At 38.1% G+C, this 19,048-nt stretch overlaps 2 protein-coding genes across 6 annotated transcripts; one reads left to right on the top strand and one right to left on the bottom strand.

Moving 5' to 3' along the window:
• Positions 1 to 261: 261 nt before the first annotated feature.
• Positions 262 to 6,615, top strand: LOC132129926 (tetratricopeptide repeat protein 16). 2 transcript variants are annotated; one of them, XM_059541574.1, is made up of 12 exons: positions 262 to 325; positions 403 to 493; positions 614 to 739; positions 1,411 to 1,511; positions 2,383 to 2,512; positions 2,599 to 2,813; positions 3,712 to 3,989; positions 4,186 to 4,327; positions 4,438 to 4,603; positions 4,897 to 5,033; positions 5,172 to 5,319; positions 5,718 to 6,615. In XM_059541574.1, exons 1-12 carry the CDS (start codon positions 285 to 287, stop codon positions 5,871 to 5,873), a joined length of 1,731 nt encoding a protein of 576 aa, XP_059397557.1. In that variant the 5' UTR covers positions 262 to 284; the 3' UTR covers positions 5,874 to 6,615. The 2 variants fall into 2 exon arrangements, with proteins under 2 accessions (XP_059397557.1, XP_059397556.1); XM_059541573.1 differs by having other exon boundaries at positions 596 to 739.
• Positions 6,616 to 9,051: 2,436 nt separating this feature from the next.
• On the bottom strand, positions 9,052 to 16,104 carry LOC132129879 (protein myomaker-like). 4 transcript variants are annotated; one of them, XM_059541570.1, is made up of 6 exons: positions 15,568 to 16,104; positions 12,964 to 13,078; positions 12,620 to 12,768; positions 12,335 to 12,451; positions 12,084 to 12,224; positions 9,052 to 9,597 (listed from the first exon to the last, which is right to left on the bottom strand). In XM_059541570.1, exons 1-6 carry the CDS (start codon positions 15,700 to 15,702, stop codon positions 9,478 to 9,480), a joined length of 777 nt encoding a protein of 258 aa, XP_059397553.1. In that variant the 5' UTR covers positions 15,703 to 16,104; the 3' UTR covers positions 9,052 to 9,477. The 4 variants fall into 4 exon arrangements, with proteins under 4 accessions (XP_059397553.1, XP_059397554.1, XP_059397552.1 ...); XM_059541571.1 differs by having other exon boundaries at positions 9,052 to 9,600; positions 12,964 to 13,027; positions 15,568 to 16,099; XM_059541569.1 differs by having other exon boundaries at positions 9,052 to 9,600; positions 15,568 to 16,095.
• Positions 16,105 to 19,048: the final 2,944 nt, after the last annotated feature.

Here is a 19,048-nt window from a genome sequence, read left to right as displayed (position 1 = left end):
GAAGATTTTTGTTTTCTTTAAGTGATTTTATAAACTTTTACTTACACTTGTCTGTTGTCAACATGACAACAGACACTGCTGGCTGTGCCGAGGTTTGTGTTTTTAAATCTGTGTGCAACATTTATTTGCTTTGTGTGTGAGAAATATAATAGTGTACATACTCATGCGTGACTTGAAAATGTTGATGTGTTCTCAGAAGGAGAATCATTTCTGAATCATGTCTCTATTTTTTTCCATACAAAATCTGTATTTTTCAGACCTCAGCACTGAAAAAGAAACCGGATATGTATGGGGAGCGCATAATAAAAGAAAAGGCTGAGAAACAGTAAGTGAACAGATGCTTATAAACAATATTGTAGAGTCTAACTGAGAAACATATTTACTGTATATGGATGTTTCTAGTTATGAAGCAGGTGTTGGTGACATGTCCCAGTCTCACTTTGACAAGGCTGTGTCCTGTTTCTCAAAGGCCATACTACTCCAGTCACACCAGGTAGAGGCCAGGCAGTAATATGGATTGTATGTACAGTATATATACTCTATAATTATTTAGCCTGAAATATTAATCAGATTTAAGATTCTCCCTCACCTACAGACTGAGTTTTATGTGCAGCGAGCAGAAGCATATCTTCAGCTGTGTGACTTCCAGTCTGCGGCACTAGATTACAAACACGCCTGCAGTCTGGAACCCCAAACTGAGGCCTACCCTCAACGACTTGCCTTCGTCTACTACCTGCAGGTACAACAATTCATTTATTCAAAGATGACAGAAATCAGATTATGAGCTTTTGCTGTTTGTGTTTTGAAATGTATCCATCCATCAGTACATTTATAAATCATTAAGCATGCAGTCAAAAGGTCATTAGAATAAAGATTATTGTTGTTGTTTTTTTCTTTTGATCTTTACCTAATGCCTGTTTTATTAATATTTATATGCATAGTTGAAATGCACAGTTTTCCTAGCAATGAAATGTGAATTAATTAAAATCAGACACCACAATAATTCTCTGCTGTCATTCATCATTAAAGGTGCTCTAAGTGATGTCACACATTTTTTAGGCCAAAACATTTTTTGTCACATCCAGCAAACATCTCCTCACTATTCGCTAGCTGCTTGTCCCCTGAACACACTGTAAAAAAACGGGGTCTCTCTAGACACCACAGGCTCCACAAACAACAAGAAAAACAAACTGGGCTCACCCGCACCACAAAACACAACAAACTGTTCCAGCCAATAACCGACAATAAAGATTTGGGGGGTTAGTGCACGGATGAGGTGGAGGGAGGGTCTAGCTAGCCTCCGTTTTGTTTGACAACAATTTGAACGTCAACAAGAAGTTACGACTCCCGGCATCGCTTAGAGCACCTTTAATGACCACTTATCTGAGTATGTTTTTACTGTCGTTATAGGGCCAGTGTTGTTTTGATTTAGGGAAGTTTCTGGAGGCTCTGGAGTCTTTCACAAAAGCTGCAGAACTCAAACCCTCCTTCCGGCCGTATCACATGAGAAGGTCAGTGCAGACTGCAGCAGATAATTAAGTGCATTCAAAGAGATTTGAAGTCTAAATGTGTCAGGTTAGCATGTGATGGCATGAAATAGCACCAGGTGGCGCTACAAGCTCTCTCTTTACCTAACAATCGTCACCTACAATTGCGCCCATTATTTAGTGCTATTCCTTTTTTTTCATTATTCCATTGTGTGAGTGTGTGTGCAGATTTGAACAAAATGCAATATATTCTTGATATAATTGATAAGTTATTATTTAATAAAAGCTATCTCAAAATGTATTTGGACAATCAAGTTGTTTTAAAATATTTGAATGTTTTTGTATTCTCAACAAAATATCAAAGTAGCATTTATTTTTTAAGAAATATAGCTTAAAATATCGCTATATATCACGCAAACACACTTCTCATGAAAAACAAATTAAGAATTTAATTAATTTTTTTACACAAAATTTTAAAACAATAGACAAATTTTTCAAAAAAAAAAGAAAAGGTTTTTGGACACCAAATAATTGATCTTACACCAATAACCAACTTGTTATTAATGCCCACCTCAATAAAGTTTAATCTTATTTAGCATGTCGTTTGAAAAGCTGAAAAAGGCTGAAAAGCCAGATTGCATTAAAACAGCAAAAAGGTCTACAAAGGGTAAACATTTGCCTCAACAGTCTAAATGAGTTAAAAGTAATTGGCAAGAAAATTGCAGTTAGTCATTTATTTATTTATTTTTTTTTTTTTATGCTGACGAAACTTGGTTTGATATTTTGGATCTAATGGAATGCAGTTCAGTTCAGTGTGATGTAAGTGTTCAAAAGTGTCTATTCAGTAGCATATCATAATTTTTTTTTTTTTGCATTTTTGTATTTGTATTCATAGTTTGGCTTGTCTGACCGCTCTGGGCCGTTACTCTGACTGTCTTCAGTTGGTCAATAATTGGCTGAAGATGGACGGCCAGTCAGCAGACCTCTTCACTCTGAGAGCTCGCCTTCACCACCAGCTCAGTCAGGTCCGACTCACATTCACAGCCTTCAGAAAAATGTTTCCCTTCAAGTAACTGTAATAAACAGGTAAGAGGGCTGCGTGTCTCCTCAGATGACTTTATGCTATCATGACTTGAGGTCAGCACTCAGATTGAAACCATGCTGTCCAGAGGCACAGGCACTGTTGAAGAGGATGAAGGATGCAGCGAAGGATTCCCACCAGGCAGCTGTTAATAAGGCTTTGAAGGGAGAGCTTTCAGATGCACTGGGGAAAATAAACACTGCTCTGGAGTATAACCCCAATAAAGCACAGTACTTCCTCTTTAGGTGAGGCTCCGAAAAGCTGCGTATTTACTGCCTGCTAAAGAATTGGCCATCTGTTACAGTGATATTATTCCATTTAAATTAGTGCTTTGATACACACAAACTAAAATCACTAAATTTTCTGTTAGAATTATTTTATTTTTGCTTTTCTATTACCAGTCAAAAATGTAGACACATTGATTATTTATTATTACTATTTTCCAGGGTTAGTATTATTACTATTTTCCATGAGATATGAAAAATGATTGACACAAATCAGATTTTTTACTGTGTATTTATAGCTATTTAAGTTATATAAACTTCTTCAAAGTTTGCCTGCATGATGTCATGGCACTAGCATGATTCATGTCCACAAAACATGGTATTATTATGGTACCATGTCCAAAAAAAAATAACTTCCAGGCAGTGTATGCCAGTTTACCTTCCAGACCAGCACTAAATCAGCATAAACCAGCCTGGTTCACAATTTTTATTATTATTAATATTATTTCATGATATTAACATTATTTGTATAAAACTAGCACGAAGTGCGTTACAAGCAATAACAAAAAGTGTATTATTACCAATAACATTGATAATAATTAATAAATGTATAAAAGGGACACAAGAAAAAGAAATTAAAATATACTTTTTGGATGAAACTCAGACCAACAATATTTGATGAACTGAACTTTTCAGCAATGTGTTGTAAATGCTTTAATACAAAAGTTAATAAAAATCAATCAATAAATCAATCAATAAAATAAAAAGATGAACTAGAAAGCAGACTTAAATGGTATTAAAGAGATAGTTATATAATTCATACAGGTTTTGAACATTTTGAGGGTGAGTAAATGATTATGGGTGTAATTTTTGGGTGAACTGTCCCTTTAAAATGCACATATTTTCTGCCTGCTCATAGGGGGATTCTGTATCGGCGCCTGAAAGACTTCACTGCTGCTATCGAGGACTTGGTCCTTTCTGTTGAGTTCGGTGGAGGTGGAGAAGATCCTCCTCATGAAGACATGCAGGACAACTCTTTAGATTTAGAGGAAGATGCTCAGACCCAGCTGGTGCTCACGTACAACGATTTTGCCATTCAGTGCTTCTCCCGGGGTCTGTACGGCGAAGGCATCATGCTGCTGAACAAGGCCATAGAGAAAGACAGAAACGCAAGTGAGCTGTTCATCAACAGAGGAGGTGTGGACTGAGAAAGAAAGAGCTTAATGGGTGTTGGACTGAGAGTGGCGTTAAGATGGTGCTATTTTTCAGAAAAATAATCAGAGAGGAGTTTATTGAATTAGAAATTCTTGAATGGCTTGGTTGTTTCATATCACTCAAAGTAATAGGGCAGAATTCGTATCATACTGAGACAATCTGTGTCTTTTTCCCACAGATTGTTTTTTTAAGCAGTGTGAGTGGACTTTTGCTCTGGCTGACTATGAGCAAGCAGAGGAGATGGACCCTGACAACACGGCTATCTGGCTACGACTAGCTATTATTCACAATACACTGGGTCTGCATTGCTATAAAGACAAGTAGGTTTAAACTATGAGGTTAAATATGATATAAATATTATATACAAATTGTAAACATATCTCTTTATCTTGTGCCTTTTGATATTATTTAAGAAATGTGTTTGTTCCAGGAAATACCAGGAAGCAGCAGACAAGTTTTCTGTTGCAATAAGGTACAACCCTGGAGTAGGTCAGTATTATGAGAATCGAACCAAAGCTTACAGCAAAGTGGCCAAAATGGAAGCGGCCAAGATGGATGCCATCAGAGTCCTTATCTTAGAGCCAACCAATGATCAGGCAAGTCTCTCTTTTCACATTCCCAAGCTACGATAAGTGTTCCTAATCAAATATGGTTAAAATGTCTCAATTTTGAGGATGCCAAAACCCCCAAATATGATAATCCCCTTGCGAGAAACTATATAAAGTGGCTATAAATTGTCATGTACAGATACTTTTATACAATGTGAGAAAAATATTATGTCATAAAAAATGACTTGAAGAAGAGCAAGTGTATAAAACCTTATTTAACTGTTTTACATGGAAAAAGGCGATCTTTAAATGTAGTTTATTATTCCTAAATCTCATTTTAGGTGGTGCCTTTGCTGTTGAGTCTGCTCCCAGGATGCTCCTTGACTGATATTATGTCCTGTGCCACTGCACAGTCAGTCAAAACCCAGCTGATGGCAAAGATTCAGGCTTTCAAACAAGCAGGATCCAAGGTGTCAAGGTTTGCGAGCATGTGGTTTAGTTCGATTATACTGATACCTGAGTTCTCTTATCCTCAGAACATTTTAAGCTAGATTGTGTGAATGACGGTTTGCTAGGAATCAACTTTTAGTTTTAAGAGCACCATTTCTTCTGCTAGCACTGGCAGGATGGCCCTTGTCAAGGAGGAGAGTCAGTCACAAACATCCTCACAGAAGTTACAGGCTGAAGATGGTTCAGAGCAGTTGATGAAGCCATGCATCACTTCAGGAGAGGTGCAGTGTAAGCTAGTCAAGAGAAAACAACAGGTAGACATGTGGCAGATCTACACATAAAATTGTTTGTTACTGGTGTTGTAAATCCTGTCCAATACAGTGAGAGATCCCAGTTTTTAGAGAGCACAGTTTTTCTTCTTATAGAAAAACTATTAACTCACCCTGAAAAAAAAAAAATTTTAATCTGCTAATTAAGTGCTACAGAAACCTTAAAAAAAAAAAAATTCTTAGCACAGTTTGAAATGGCTGTACATGGCTGTATAATTTTTAATATAAACTTTTCAAAACGTTTCGAATAAATAACAAATTATTTGCTCTAGTTATATTTCTTTCATTTTTGATGATATCATTCTCAGTTAAATGTGTGTGTTTTCTTGGAAAGACTAAATCCTTTAACTTGTGACATTAATCTCTTCTGTTTATGGTGTCAGTTAAATCAAGCTGTGAAAAGAGCCCTGCAGCAGAGGCCGCCCCTGCGCTATGATGGGCCCCGTCTGGCCCCTGTCCCCCCCGCACATGAAGAGCCTGGCGCTCAGGAACGGCCATATGTATGGAGGACATTTGGGGGCTTTGGGCTCAATTGTTAAAGGCTCACTGGAATGAATCAGTCTCAGTTATCCTGGTGACCTGGGTTATCTGTGACTCCCCCTTAATACTTTGGGTTTTATTCTTAAAGGGACATTTCACTAAAACATGAGAATTATGTCATAATTTAGTCATTTTTGTGAAAAAACTTTTTTTGTGTGTGTGTGTTCCTACAGTTTTGGAACGACAAGAATATATGAATTATATATGATATGTCCTTGAAGGTTAGAGATTTGGCATTGTATTTGATTGAGTCAATTCCTTGCTATAGTGGAGTGGGAGTTGTTTTGTCCATAGCAGCTGTTGCTGCTCAGAGGTCCTCTGCAGTCGGGGAAACATCTGAGAAAGTGAAGTGAGAAAAGACAGCTAGAGAGAGAATAGTTTAAAAACACCACTGGCAGCTGATCCCAGGCTTTTATCACAGACATTTACACTCCCTTGCTAATAGTCAAACACATGTGTTCAGCCCCTAGAGGAGACAGCCTGAGATTTTTTTGGCATTGTAACAATGGAACAATCAGACGTCATTTTCTCACATTTATTGTCCTTGTGCAAAAACAAAACACATGAATTAAAGACTTTAATTTCTGTAACCGACCGTTTAATGCGGTCTACAGTTATGTAGACTGTGAAGAGGGCATTTGCTCAGCTGTGTGGTAACTTATAATCTTCACTTGATTTACAACTTTTCTTTGTAGACAATTGAATTATTATCATCACATTAGACCTTAATCATTTTAGATGCCTTTTTAGATTTTAACATTGAATTTATTATGATTTAGATTGAAAATGAGGCAGAAATGAGGACATAGACTTGCAGTCTTTACAAAGGCACGCAGTGTGATCATATAATTTTCATCAACTCCCAACTTTAAAAACGTTTTAAAGGAGATTTTGTCTACTGACAGCTTTTTAGGAAAGACGTTTCATTAGCTGAACAACCAGTACCAGTAGGCTCTGACTAGCGTTGACTCCTCTATATTGTGAAGCATGGCAGAAATAGCATTGTTTAAAATAAATACATAAATAAATGATGTGCAAAAGTTGTGCAGTGTATTCCAGCCTGCATTTCAGTTTAGTGTACAACCAGAACACACACTGTGTCATTTTGTGTCCCACAATGCGATACACTTGGCTTGATCTTACATTTCCAATGTGACAAAAGAACCAGAAGTGATGTTACCCACAATAACTTATCCTTCTTAAAGGAATAGTTCACCCAGAAATTAAAATTTGCTTAAATTTTACTCACCCTCTGGCCAACCAAGATGTAGATGAGTTTGTTTCTTCATTGGAACAGATTTGGATGAATTTAGCATTACATCACTTGTGCATTAAGCAGTATGCTAGTACTCCATGTCAAACCTAATCTAGGTCGCAGTTGGTTAAGATAATTATTCATTTTCAGCTCTTATCAAGCATATCTAATTAAGATGTTTCTTTCTTAGCCTTTTCCTGAAGAACATTAGGAGCCACAGTCCAAAGCATTCTAAATTCAAGTCTACATAGAATTGTTACAGGCTGCTTTGTTTATTTGTCATCATTTATATGCATAAAGCAAATGAGCTCATGTTCATCTCCAGGGTACTGTGAGCGGTCACATAAGGCCTCTTTGCTCTAGAGGACCTCGTCTGCTGTGCTAACAACTCATTTTCATGATGTTTGTTTTATAAAAACTTTATGCTTATAATGTATGTTTAATTCTTTCTCTAATCAGAAATCTGAACATCAGGCGGAGTGCTTTTGGATGAGCACATTGAAAATAAGTGAAATGGCTGTATCATTCATTTAATCAAACGATTGTTTCTGGTTTAAACATGTTTTGTTCAGTTCAGTTCAGTCTTTTTTTTTTTTTTTTTTGATGACGATTTAAAAAACGTCAACACAATAAAAAAAAAGTATTTTCAAGAGTATATTCCCAACTTTATTAGTACATAAACTAAATTAAACATTGACTAACAAAATGCTTTTATCTTAAGCAAATAGCTAACTGAGCTGTTTATAATGAAATTAAGTTGTAAAAAGTAAATATTTTGGCTTAAGGAAGATATATTGATTAAGTATAGTATAGCCTTTCTAAAAACATTGTTTCTACTTTGTATGGATGTTTTGTTTTTGTGAAAATGCATGTTTTTGCCATTAAATTAACATTAAATCAGAATGTAAGGATTGAATATGAATTTGAGAAAAACAGTTTAGAGAAGATTTGGTCAAGAGTACAATTTTTTCAGTGCATATATGCGTATTTTTATATTTAGGCTCATTCAGGAATTAACATACAATTAACATCAGCATTACTTTCACTTCTTCTACTATATGTTCAAAGTGACAAGTACAGGAAGGTTATAGTTTTTAAGAAATGCACAAAGTTTGACATTTGTCACCAAAGAACACTTCTGAGGTAGAAGGAAGTGGAAAAGAAGTGGAAGAGGGCCATGGCAGACAGGATTTCATGCAGCCAACCAGCAGTCTAGATCCATTTGCTTTCGACACACACGTGAACCACATGGTGGTGGGGCTTGGAGGAGTTTCCTCAGACAGTGTGTGTGTGTGTGTTTTTGTGTGTGTGAGGGGGCTGAGACCACAAACAAAGTGGTTTTACAGAGACAGTGGTCATAAAGAAGCCCAAAAGTGCTTGACACTGGTGCAATAAAAGTGTAAGTTTACTCTTTTTGGCAGATTAAGGCAGACAGCCAGGAGAGTCACGAGTTGCCAGATTCTCCCCCAGACAAAAACACCTTTCTCTGAGCACAGGAGCTGGTGGTTTTGTCTGAAACATGTCGTGTGTGTTTGTAATTTTTGGAGAGTGTTAGGAGTGTGCAGATGGACTGACTTAAATGGACTGAAGTCTATAATTCAATGAAGTTTTAACAAAGCCACACAATACTTTCACCGTTGTAATATAAGTTAATTTTCCTTGAATATACACAAACAGAGTGTGTTGAAAATAAATACTACAATAAATCATGAAAAAAAAACATTTTAGTTAAAAATGAAAAATGTCAATTAATACATAAAATTAAACTAAGAAATAAATATATTTACATAAAAACAAATTGTAAAAATCTCCCGATTTACTTAAAAATGTGACCTCCCTCATTCTGCTTCTATCAGACCATTTGTTTGCTTCTTCCTATAGTAGGTTTTAGTTGTACCCAGATGATGTCTGACCTGTCTGGCACAAACAAATGAATGTGAATAATTAAATGGCCTCTTTTACAGTCTCTTAAATTGACATAGACAAGTGATTCCTACTGAGGAACCTCTGATAGACAGTTTATTCATTTTGGATAGATAATGCGTCTGCTGTTTTTTTTTGTGACTGATAAACTTTCCAGTTGGATTTGTTGAGTCAAATCCAGCCTTGGTCTTGCTCTTTTCTTTTCAGATGAACTCTTCTTGTCATGGAGATTTTTCTCTGTCACAGTCCTTATCTTGTCACTAGTCATTAAACGCATGTTTTAGTACCTGTTTTCAGTGATTCTGATGTCAAGCTGGCATCATGCAATCCCTACAAATAAGTTGTCCAAGGCACACTTGGCCTGCTGGGAGGTCGTATAACTGTCCTCACTTTCAGGGTGCTGCTAACAAACACAGTTTCTAGCATTACATGGTGCGTGGCTGGGATTTGTATAATGGCAGGCCAGGACCACAGGTCCGCATCCAGGGTTTCTGAGGAGTAGTCCAGATAGTCCGTGTTTTTTCCTTCATCTGAGGTTGTGAAGTCTGCTGTTGAAAAAAGGAGTGTGATTAACAAGATGGACAATCTCTGGAAAATTAAAGGCATAATTCAACCCAAACTCACAATTCTGTCATCATTTTATCACACTCATGTTGTTCCAAAACGTTATTTATTACTTTCTTCTGTAAAGAAAAAATATGTGCTGGTAGCTTTAAGCTTCTAATAGACTCAAAAGCATAATTCAAGTATCATAAAATGGTCCAAATGTCTCAAAGACTATATTCCAAGTCTTCTGAAGTTATATGAAAAAGTGTAAATAAAGGGAAGTAGGTAACATATTTTCATTATGAAGAATAATGTTTTTACAAAATGCTGGAGAGAGTGACATCTGATTGAGACCACTGTTGTCTGTACAAATTTTGCTTTCGCAAAGTCTAGTGTGACCACGACTTAACCTTAAACTGTACCCCTTCAATAATATTCAAACTGGAGAAAACAATCAGAATGAGTTCTATGAATGAACTGCTATGAATTGAAAACCAAGTCCAATTCCTGGCTAAATGATTCTTATGAACTGAATCAACTGATTCACTGAAAAGGTCAAAAGAATGTTTATTTGCAAATTTGACATTGCCACTTCTTTTGTGAGCTCTTGAGAACATGCAACGGAGAACTAGGATGGATATGAAGAATTGAAGAATGACTTTTATGGTCTGTTTCTTGCATAAAGCGACTCCAAAAGACTTGGAATATACAGGTGCATCTCAATGAATTAGAATGTTGTGGAAAAGTTCATTTGTTTCAGTAATTCAACTCAAATTGTGAAACATTTAACAAAAACCCACCAATCTCAACAAATTAGAATATGGTGACATGCCAATTAGCTAATCAACTCAAAACACCTGCAAAGGTTTCCTGTGCCTTTAAAATGGTCTCTCAGTTTGGTTCATTAGGCTACACAATCATGGGGAAGACTGCTGATCTGACAGTTGTCCAGAAGACGACCATTGACACCCTTCACAAGGAGGGTAAGCCACAAACATTCATTGCTAAAGAAGCTGGCTGTTCACAGAGTGCTGTATCCAAGCATGTTAACAGAAAGTTGAGTGGAAGGAAAAGTGTGGAAGAAAAAGATGCACAACCAACTGAGAGAACTGCAGCCTTATGAGGACTGTCAAGCAAAATCGATTCAAGAATTTGAGTAAACTTCACAAGGAATGGACTGAGTCTGGGGTCAAGGCATCAAGAGCCACCACCATACAGAGGTGTCCAGGAATTTGCCGAACTACAGACAACGTCAGAGGCATCTTACCTGGGCTAAAGAGAAGAATAACTGGACTGTTGCCCAGTGGTCCAAAGTCCTATTTTCAGATGAGAGCAAGTTTTGTATTTCATTTGGAAACTAAGGTCCTAAAGTCTGGAGGAAGGGTGGAGAAGCTCATAGCCCAAGTTGCTTGAAGTCCAGTTTTAAGTTTCCACAATCTGTGATGATTTGGGGTGCAATGTCATTTGCTGGTGTTGGTCCATTGTGTTTTTTGGAAACCAGAGTCACTGCACCCGTTTACCAAGAAATTTTGGAGCACTTCATGCTTCCTTTTGCTGACCAACTTTTTGAAGATGCTGATTTCATTTTCCAACAGGATTTAGCACCTGCCCACACTGCCAAAAGCACCAAAAGTTGGTAAATTTGACCATGGTGTTTGTGTGCTTGACTGGCCAGCAAATTCACCAGACCTAAACCTCATAGAGAATCTTTGGGATATTGTCAAGAGGAAAATGAGAAACAAGAGACCAAACAATGCAGGTGAGCTGAAGGCCACTGTCAAAGAAACCTAGGCTTCCATACTACCTCAGCAGTGCCACAAACTGATCACCTCCATGCCTAATTGAGGCAGTAATTAAAGCAAAAGGAGCCCCTACCAAGTATTGAGTCCATGTACAGTAAATGAACATACTTTTCAGAAGGCCAACAATTCACTAAAAATGTTTTTTTTGGTATTATGAAGTATTCTAAATTGTTGAGATAGTGAATTGGTGGGTTTTTGTTAAATGTGAGCCAAAATCATCACAATTAAAAGAACCAAAGACTTAAACTACTTCAGTCTCTGTGCATTGAATTTATTTAATAGAGGAGTTACACAATTTGAGTTGAATTACTGAATTAAATGTAAATGTAGTGGAACTTTTCCACCACTTTCTAATTTATTGAGATGCACCTGTAGCAGGAGTTGTATGGACTTCTTTATATGGTGGTTTTATGTAATTTTTCAAGCTTGGCAGATCCAGTCCTCATTTGCTTCAGTCGCATGAAAAAGAACAATCAGCACCTCACTAAAAATGTAACCTTTTTTGTTCCACAGAAGAAAGCAAGCCATACAGGTTTGGAACATCATGACTGAGATTTACTGATAACAGAATTCTTATTTGTTGGGTGAACCATCCATTGAAATGCTCACTATGAGAGTATTTGCCATCTGAGTGGCTTTCAGGGTCACTTCTAGTTTCGCTCAGATAAAAAGATGCATCATACACAGCAGAAGAGGGTGTAGCAGTTGAGTTTGGCTGCGTTGTTCCCCGTCCCGGCATAGCGGTTCTTCTTGGGTAGCAGCAGAATGAAGGACACAGCCAGCGACACATGGTAGAAACTGTGGACATAAGCATAGTCCCACTCCTGCAGGAGAAAATGAGCAAGTCATTACTGCAGTTACACAAACATGCTTTTGTGTAATGTGTTCCTCCAGTTGCAGTAGCTGTTTGAGAGCTGCACATTCATATTTTTACCTCAAAATAGAAGTGAAGCATCAAAGCAAGAGCGCCGAAGCAGAACCCTGGCCCCACTTGTTGAGTGTAAACACTTTTGTCTGGATAAAGTCCTTTCTTCTCCTTCATTTTTTGCAACTGGAGCAAAGCAAAAACAATATTGTAGAACCTTGTGAAAGCATTTGTGGAAGATCTTGAGTTTCCATGTTGTCAATATGAGCAAAATACAGTTCCTCATTAAGTTTATTTGGAGCTCTGCCCTTAAAAAGCATGGTAAGAGTGACATCTGATGTCTCTCAAACTCACCCATTTGACTGTTATCATGAAGACAGCTGTTCCAATGGGGCCGGAGTAGATGCCGTAGCCTAAGCGGTCCTGGTAGATTCTCACAGCCGATGTCAACACCCCAAACATGGTGAGCGAAGAGCGCTTGGGTTCATCAAAATCTCCCAGCGCTGGATTTGATCAAATGGACACATATTCTTTACTTGACACAGTGTAATGCAAGATATAAACACTTGTCACACTGCTCACAAAAAATACTGTTTTAAATCACTTTGTTTGACTGTTTGACCCGTGTGGGAGTGCATATCTATGTCACACCTTCACATGCTCGCCAAAAGGATACAGGAATGCTATTATTTGCTCACCTAGTAGCGTGACCCACATGGAGATAGCTGTGCCATACACGCTGAAGTACTCCAGGATCTCATACTTCATAAAACAGAGAATGGACAAGCCTGGACCATCACATGCATGGTAAATCTGAGCACAGATGTAGAAAACACATGATTGCAAAGTCGCCTTGATAGAAAAGTTCTGGCTTACAGGTGCATCTCAATAAATTAGAATGTCATGGAAAACTTAATTTAATTTCAGTAATTCAGCTCAAATTGTGAAACTCATTTATTAAATAAATTTAATGCTCACAGATTGAAGTAGATTAAGTCTTTGGCTATTTTAATTGTGATGATTTTGGCTCACATTTAACAAAAACCCACCAATTCACTATCTCAACAAATTAAAATACCTCACAAGACAAAAAAAAAACATTTTTAGTGAATTGTTGGCCTTCTGGAAAGTGTTCATTTACTGTACATGGACTCAATACTTGGTAGGGGCTCCTTTTGCTTTAATTACTGCCTAAATTCGGCATGGAGGTGATCAGTTTGTGGCACTGCTGAGGTAGTATGGAAGCCCAGGTTTCTTTGACAGTGGCCTTCAGCTCATCTGCATTGTTTGGTGTCTTGTTTCTCATTTTCCTCTTGACAATATCCCAAAGATTTTCTATGAGGTTCAGGTCTGGTGAGTTTGCTTGCCAGTCAAGCACACCAACACCATGGTCATTTAACCAACTTTTGGTTCTTTTGGCAGTGTGGGCAGGTGCCAAATCCTGCTGGAAAATGAAATCAGCATCTTCAAAAAGTTGGTCAGCAAAAGGAAGCATGAAGTGCTTCAAAATTTCTTGGTAAACTGGTGCAGTGACTCTGGTTTTCAAAAATACAATGGACAAACACCAGCAGATGACATTGCACCCCAAATCATCACAGATTGTGGAAACTTAAAACTGGACTTCAAGCAACTTGGGCTATGAGCTTCTCCACCCTTCCTCCAGACTTTAGGACCTTGTTTTCCAAATGAAATACAAAACTTGCTCTCATCTGAAAAGAGGACTTTGGACCACTGGGCAACAGTCCAGTTATTCCTCTCGTTAGCCCAGGTAAGATGCCTCTGACGTTGTCTGTAGTTCAGCAAATTCCTGGACACCTCTGTAAGTGGTGGCTCTTGATGCCTTGACCCCGGACTCAGTCCATTCCTTGTGAAGTTCACTCAAATTTTATAATTGATTTTGCTTGACAGTCCTCATAAGACTGTGGTTCTCTTGGTTGGTTGTGCATCTTTTTCTTCCACACTTTTTCCTTCCACTCAACCTTCTGTTAACATGCTTGGATACAGCACTCTGTGAACAGCCAGCTTCTTTGGCAATTAATGTTTGTGGCTACCCTCCTTATGAAGGGTGTCAATGGTCGTCTTCTGGACAACTGTCAGATCAGCAGTATTCCCCATGATTGTGTAGACTAGTGAACCAAACCCGAGAGACCATTTTGGAGGCACAGGAAACCTTTGCAGGTGTTTTGAATTGATTAGCTAATTTGGCATGTCACCATATTCTTTCATCATATTCTTCATATTTTTTTTTTAGATTTGGTGGGTTTTTGTTAAATATGAGCCAAAATCATCACAATTAAAAGAACCAAAGACTTAAACTACTTCAGTCTGTGTGCACTGAAATTATTTAATACACGAGTTTCACAATTTGAGTTGTATTACTGAAATAAATTAACTTTTCCATGACATTTTAATTTCTTGAGATGCACCTGTACATTTAAAAGGTTCTAGGATAGATTAGAAAAAACTTTCCCTGTTCTTGTCTGGAAAAATTTCAGAAGAAGACCTTTCTTATGGCCATAGTAAGAGATGCATCCAGTTATGCTATCAGTTATGTTTCAGATTGAGCAAACTGAAGCAGCTTGAGTTTTGTGAACTTTTCTTGATTGGTTGTTTTGTAATAAATCAAGAATTCCAGGCCAGTTTACACAGAATGTGATTTCATGTTCTCATGCACTTCCTTTTATTTGCTTTCTACATAGAGGTAAATATCTGGATATGGCTATTTAAAATAACTTAAATCTAATATAAAACATATTAAGATATTTAAATAAATAAATAGAATTTTACCTCACTTTAATTGAAATTTAAATATCACACCTATCATGTCTAAGTTTATTTTTTCTTATTTTTGCCTTTTTTAAAGTTTACATTTGTATTCAAAATTGCGTTTTTACATTGCGCTTTGTCTTGCTGCTTTTTCAACCCAAGATGTTGTTTGTGAACGGTACAAGAAAGGTATACTACATATATATTTCCACATAGGGTTATATAAAATAAAAAATATATCCTATGAAATCATATAAGAAAATTATGTAAATAAATACAATTTTACTTAAATTTTAATTACAATTAAAATACCTATGTAAACATTTTAGCATCTTATTCATTAGTGCCACATTTTTAAGATGGCGTGTCTTTTAAAAGTACATCTCTAGACCTTGCTTCTTTGTTCTACTTAAATGCAAGACCACGTTCTGTGTGAAAGGCCCCTTAAGCTCAAATATATCATTACTAATGAGTGATACACAAGCTGTAAATATGATTTCTTCATATGTCTTTCAAATAATTTTCAATTCTCTTACCGCTGTGAAGAACATTGTGAAGAAATAGACGATGGCCTCCATATGGAAACCCCTCTTGGCGGCCACACTGGCTGCAGGGATGAACACCAAACTGCTGATGGTAGGCAGCAGCATCTTGGCAATAAATGCTCCCATTCTGACTCTGATTAAAGGCCTCAGGATTTCTGGAAAACTTGGAAGGAATTAAGAGATTGTCTGGTTGTTTCAAGCCACCAGATCTTTTGGAGAAGCGACTAAGAGAGACTGAAGGGTTGACTCTCACACACTCGCATCCGCTTCTAGAGGACCTTTAAAGTTTAAATGACTCAGAGGGGTCCGTGTGCGCACTGTCATCAGAACAGCAGCTGTCTGCATGAGGACTGGGAGAGGCCTGCGATCACATGCCACGTTTCTGTCACACATGTTTGGGATTGTAGTACAACAGTGGGTGGGGGTGTGAGGAGTGAGATGTATTGAGTCTCAGATGTCAATTTTCTTCATGGGTGAATCGATCCTCAGCAGTGTCTGTAGAAACAACTGTCTCTATTGGGTTATTGACATTGGCCTCGTGAAAACACCTGTATGCGTCATTGCCATTCTGTGTTTGACGTGAATGTGGCTCTGAGGGTAGAAAAATTTAAATGATTAAGGTGAGTCGTAGGCTTAGGATTTTGTGTTAGAGACCGTTGAGTCTTGTGTAGACCCATACCAGGTGTACAGATAGACCAGGAGCCTATTAAATGAGTGAAGGGAACCCAAGAACAAATTCTCACTTTGTACTGGTCACATTTCATGTGGTCAAAATATATCTTTTATATCTGTTAAATCTCTTACTTTTTTTTGCAGCTGAAACATTTTAGCTTCTAAAACGTTCATATTTACATTCCAAAGTCGGCAGAAACGCATCAGATGATCTGCATCAGCATCTTTAATTCAGTATACATGGCAGAAAACAAAAACAGATGTCAATGAAATATGTTCAGTCTAACTCAATAGGAAACAGATGTGACTTAGTGATGTTTCTCTAGTTTAAACTCGTGTTGTTGAAATTTTAGCGCATTAAAAGACAGCAAGACGAACTGTGAATGCTTCTTGATTTAACCTACAGGTACATAACACAAAGGCATGCCCATTGTCTTATTTCTGTATCCTGTGGCTTTTTTGATGTGGCTTTCACGACTTTCTAAATAAGACATCACACAGTCCGCAACAGTCAGGAATGTCCTTGTTTTGTTATTTTGAACATGAGGGAGAGTCTTGCTATGGACTTTGTGGCCTGTCAGTCACAGCTGTTCTTCTCTCAGCTGTTGCACCTGCGAGAGGAACAGAAAGGGTGCAGTGTGCTGAGTGTTCATCACGCCCGACATTCTCTACGTGACTGTAACATGATACTCAATGACACCAGAGAGATTGCAAACCTTAGATACTTACAGATGAGTTTACTTTCTCGACCAGTCACTGTCCTGGAATGGCTGAGGAATGAGGAGTCACATTTAGGGTCACTTGCTGAAAGTACAACATCACTGCTTTCTCTCGTCCAACTCACTGTGGCCACATTCTTGTGTAGCACAGCTACTGAATTTGGCATTAGTCAATTTAGGTATAATCATAAAGTTCATCAAATGCACATTTTTTTTTTGGTGTGCAACCCATTTTTTAGGTTCCAGAATTCTAAATTGTAGGTATTCTGGCACAAACTCATTAGCTGGATTATAACATTGACACAGCCGTTGAAATCTTCTGCACTGTCATCTGAATTCCTAGATGAGAACCTCTGGTCTAAAGCGTGTGTATTTTTGAATGGAATATACACTGTTGACCTTAAAATCTCTATGTTATCTTTATCAGCTGATTGAAATGAGAATCTGAGAAAATGATCATTATTCACTATCGGGAAAAACAGTAATGCAAGCGTTTCTTTTACTGATGACTTAACAGTTTCTTCCAGACATTTACAGTTTTCTGAAGCATTATCCATTTTAAACAGGACCAAAAATAATAAATATAATAAAAATGGTAAAATATTACTTTAATTAATTTATTATTTTAATTATTAAAATATATCTATCATGTTTTCCCCTGAAATTGAGAAAAAGCAAGTACAGAATTTTTTCTTTGCTTCTGTTCAACCCTGTTATACTGTGATATTTACCCCTAATTAAAAATAAAGGTTTAACCTTCCGAAAATAATATTTAAGGCAGTGATCGCCATCATTATTTTGATTTTGAAATTCCAAACCACAATGGAGCCAAACCGAAAACAATGTCTGAATAGCTACTATAAGTGTATTTTACTTTTGGTTAACATTAACCAAATAGTCTGTGTATCTTAAGGTCCTATGACTATTACTATTATTCCATTGGAATAACCATCAGTGAATAATTCAAAAACAGACCAGGAGCGTGGATTAGGCACTAGAATTCCTCTAGTCTTGTCCTGTCATCACAGTAATTGCACTCCTGTTAATTGCACCAGGTGCAGTCTGTTTATTGTCTTTAGCCTCCCTTTAAATACCAGTCTTTTCCTGTTGTTTGTATGGAGTCCTTACCCTTCGTGTATCCAGCCTTCTCGTCTCCCGAGAGTCTTCCTTGTCTTCTCGTCCTCCGAGTTCCCGTTCCGTTCCCTTTCCTGTTCTCTCTTTTGTTTATTTGTTTTGGACTGATTGTTTGGTTTTGACCTTGGCTGTTTTTGCCCTAGATTTGGATTACCCCAATAAACATGTGCGATTGGATCTCTCTCTCTCCCTGTGTCTCTCTGGTTCACGATCGTCACAGAAGGACTCCATCCAAGAGATCCAGCGGTATGTCTGTTCATATTTCCTCCCCAGTCACCGAGCGGAAGAGGAATGGTTTCGAGGGTACTCGCCTGGTCGTGTTTCGTGGGACCAGGGGAGGTCGTTTAGGAGAGAGTGGTCGAGAGGAGGTCCGGCATCACTCCAGAGTCGAGTCAGGTTCCAGTTGACCCTCCAGAGTCGAGTCAGGTTCCAGTTGACCCTCCAGAGTCGAGTCAGGTTCCAGTTGACCCTCCAGAGTCAAGTCAGGTTCCAGTTGACCATCCAGAGTCGAGTCACGTGCCCGTTGACTTTCCAGAGTTGAGTCAGGTTCCGGTTGACCCTCCAGAGTCGAGTCAGGTGCTCATGGACCCTCCAGAGTCAGGGTTAGTCACCATCGACCTTCCAGAGTCAGGGTTAGTCACCATCGACCTTCCAGAGTCAGGGCTAGTTCCTGTTGACCTTCCAGAGTCGAGTCAGGTGCCCGTCGAATTTCCAGAGTTGAGTCAGTTTCCAGTTGACCCTCCAGAGTCGAGTCAGATGCTCGTGGACCCTCCAGAGTCGAGTCAGGTGCTCGTGGACCCTCCAGAGTCAGGGTCAGTCACTGTTGACCTTCCTGAGTCAGGACTAGTCACCATTGAGCTTCCAGAGTCAGGGCTAGTTACCGTTGACCTTCCAGAGTTAAGTCAAGTCAATGGTGATCTTCAAGGACAGAGCCAAGTCACTGGTGA

The sequence above is a fragment of the Carassius carassius genome, chromosome 4 (genome assembly GCF_963082965.1).
Source record: "Carassius carassius chromosome 4, fCarCar2.1, whole genome shotgun sequence".
Classification (NCBI taxonomy): Eukaryota; Metazoa; Chordata; class Actinopteri; order Cypriniformes; family Cyprinidae; genus Carassius; species Carassius carassius.
The sequence above is the reverse complement of the archived record's forward strand: the minus strand, read 5'-3'. Positions and strand labels throughout refer to the sequence as shown.

Bases quoted from the DNA above. Each gene is read 5' to 3' on its own strand.
- LOC132129926 (XM_059541573.1), top strand. From the start codon at position 285: ATGTATGGGGAGCGCATAATAAAAGAAAAGGCTGAGAAACA. The intron at 740-1,410 runs GTACAACAATTC...CTGTCGTTATAG, and splicing joins CCTTCGTCTACTACCTGCAG to GGCCAGTGTTGTTTTGATTT. The intron at 1,512-2,382 runs GTCAGTGCAGAC...TTGTATTCATAG, and splicing joins CGGCCGTATCACATGAGAAG to TTTGGCTTGTCTGACCGCTC.
- LOC132129879 (XM_059541569.1), bottom strand. From the start codon at position 15,702: ATGGGAGCATTTATTGCCAAGATGCTGCTGCCTACCATCAGCAGTTTG. The intron at 13,079-15,567 runs GTAAGAGAATTG...ATCTGTGCTCAG, and splicing joins TCACAATGTTCTTCACAGCG to ATTTACCATGCATGTGATGG. The intron at 12,769-12,963 runs GTGAGCAAATAA...GATCAAATCCAG, and splicing joins CATGTGGGTCACGCTACTAG to CGCTGGGAGATTTTGATGAA.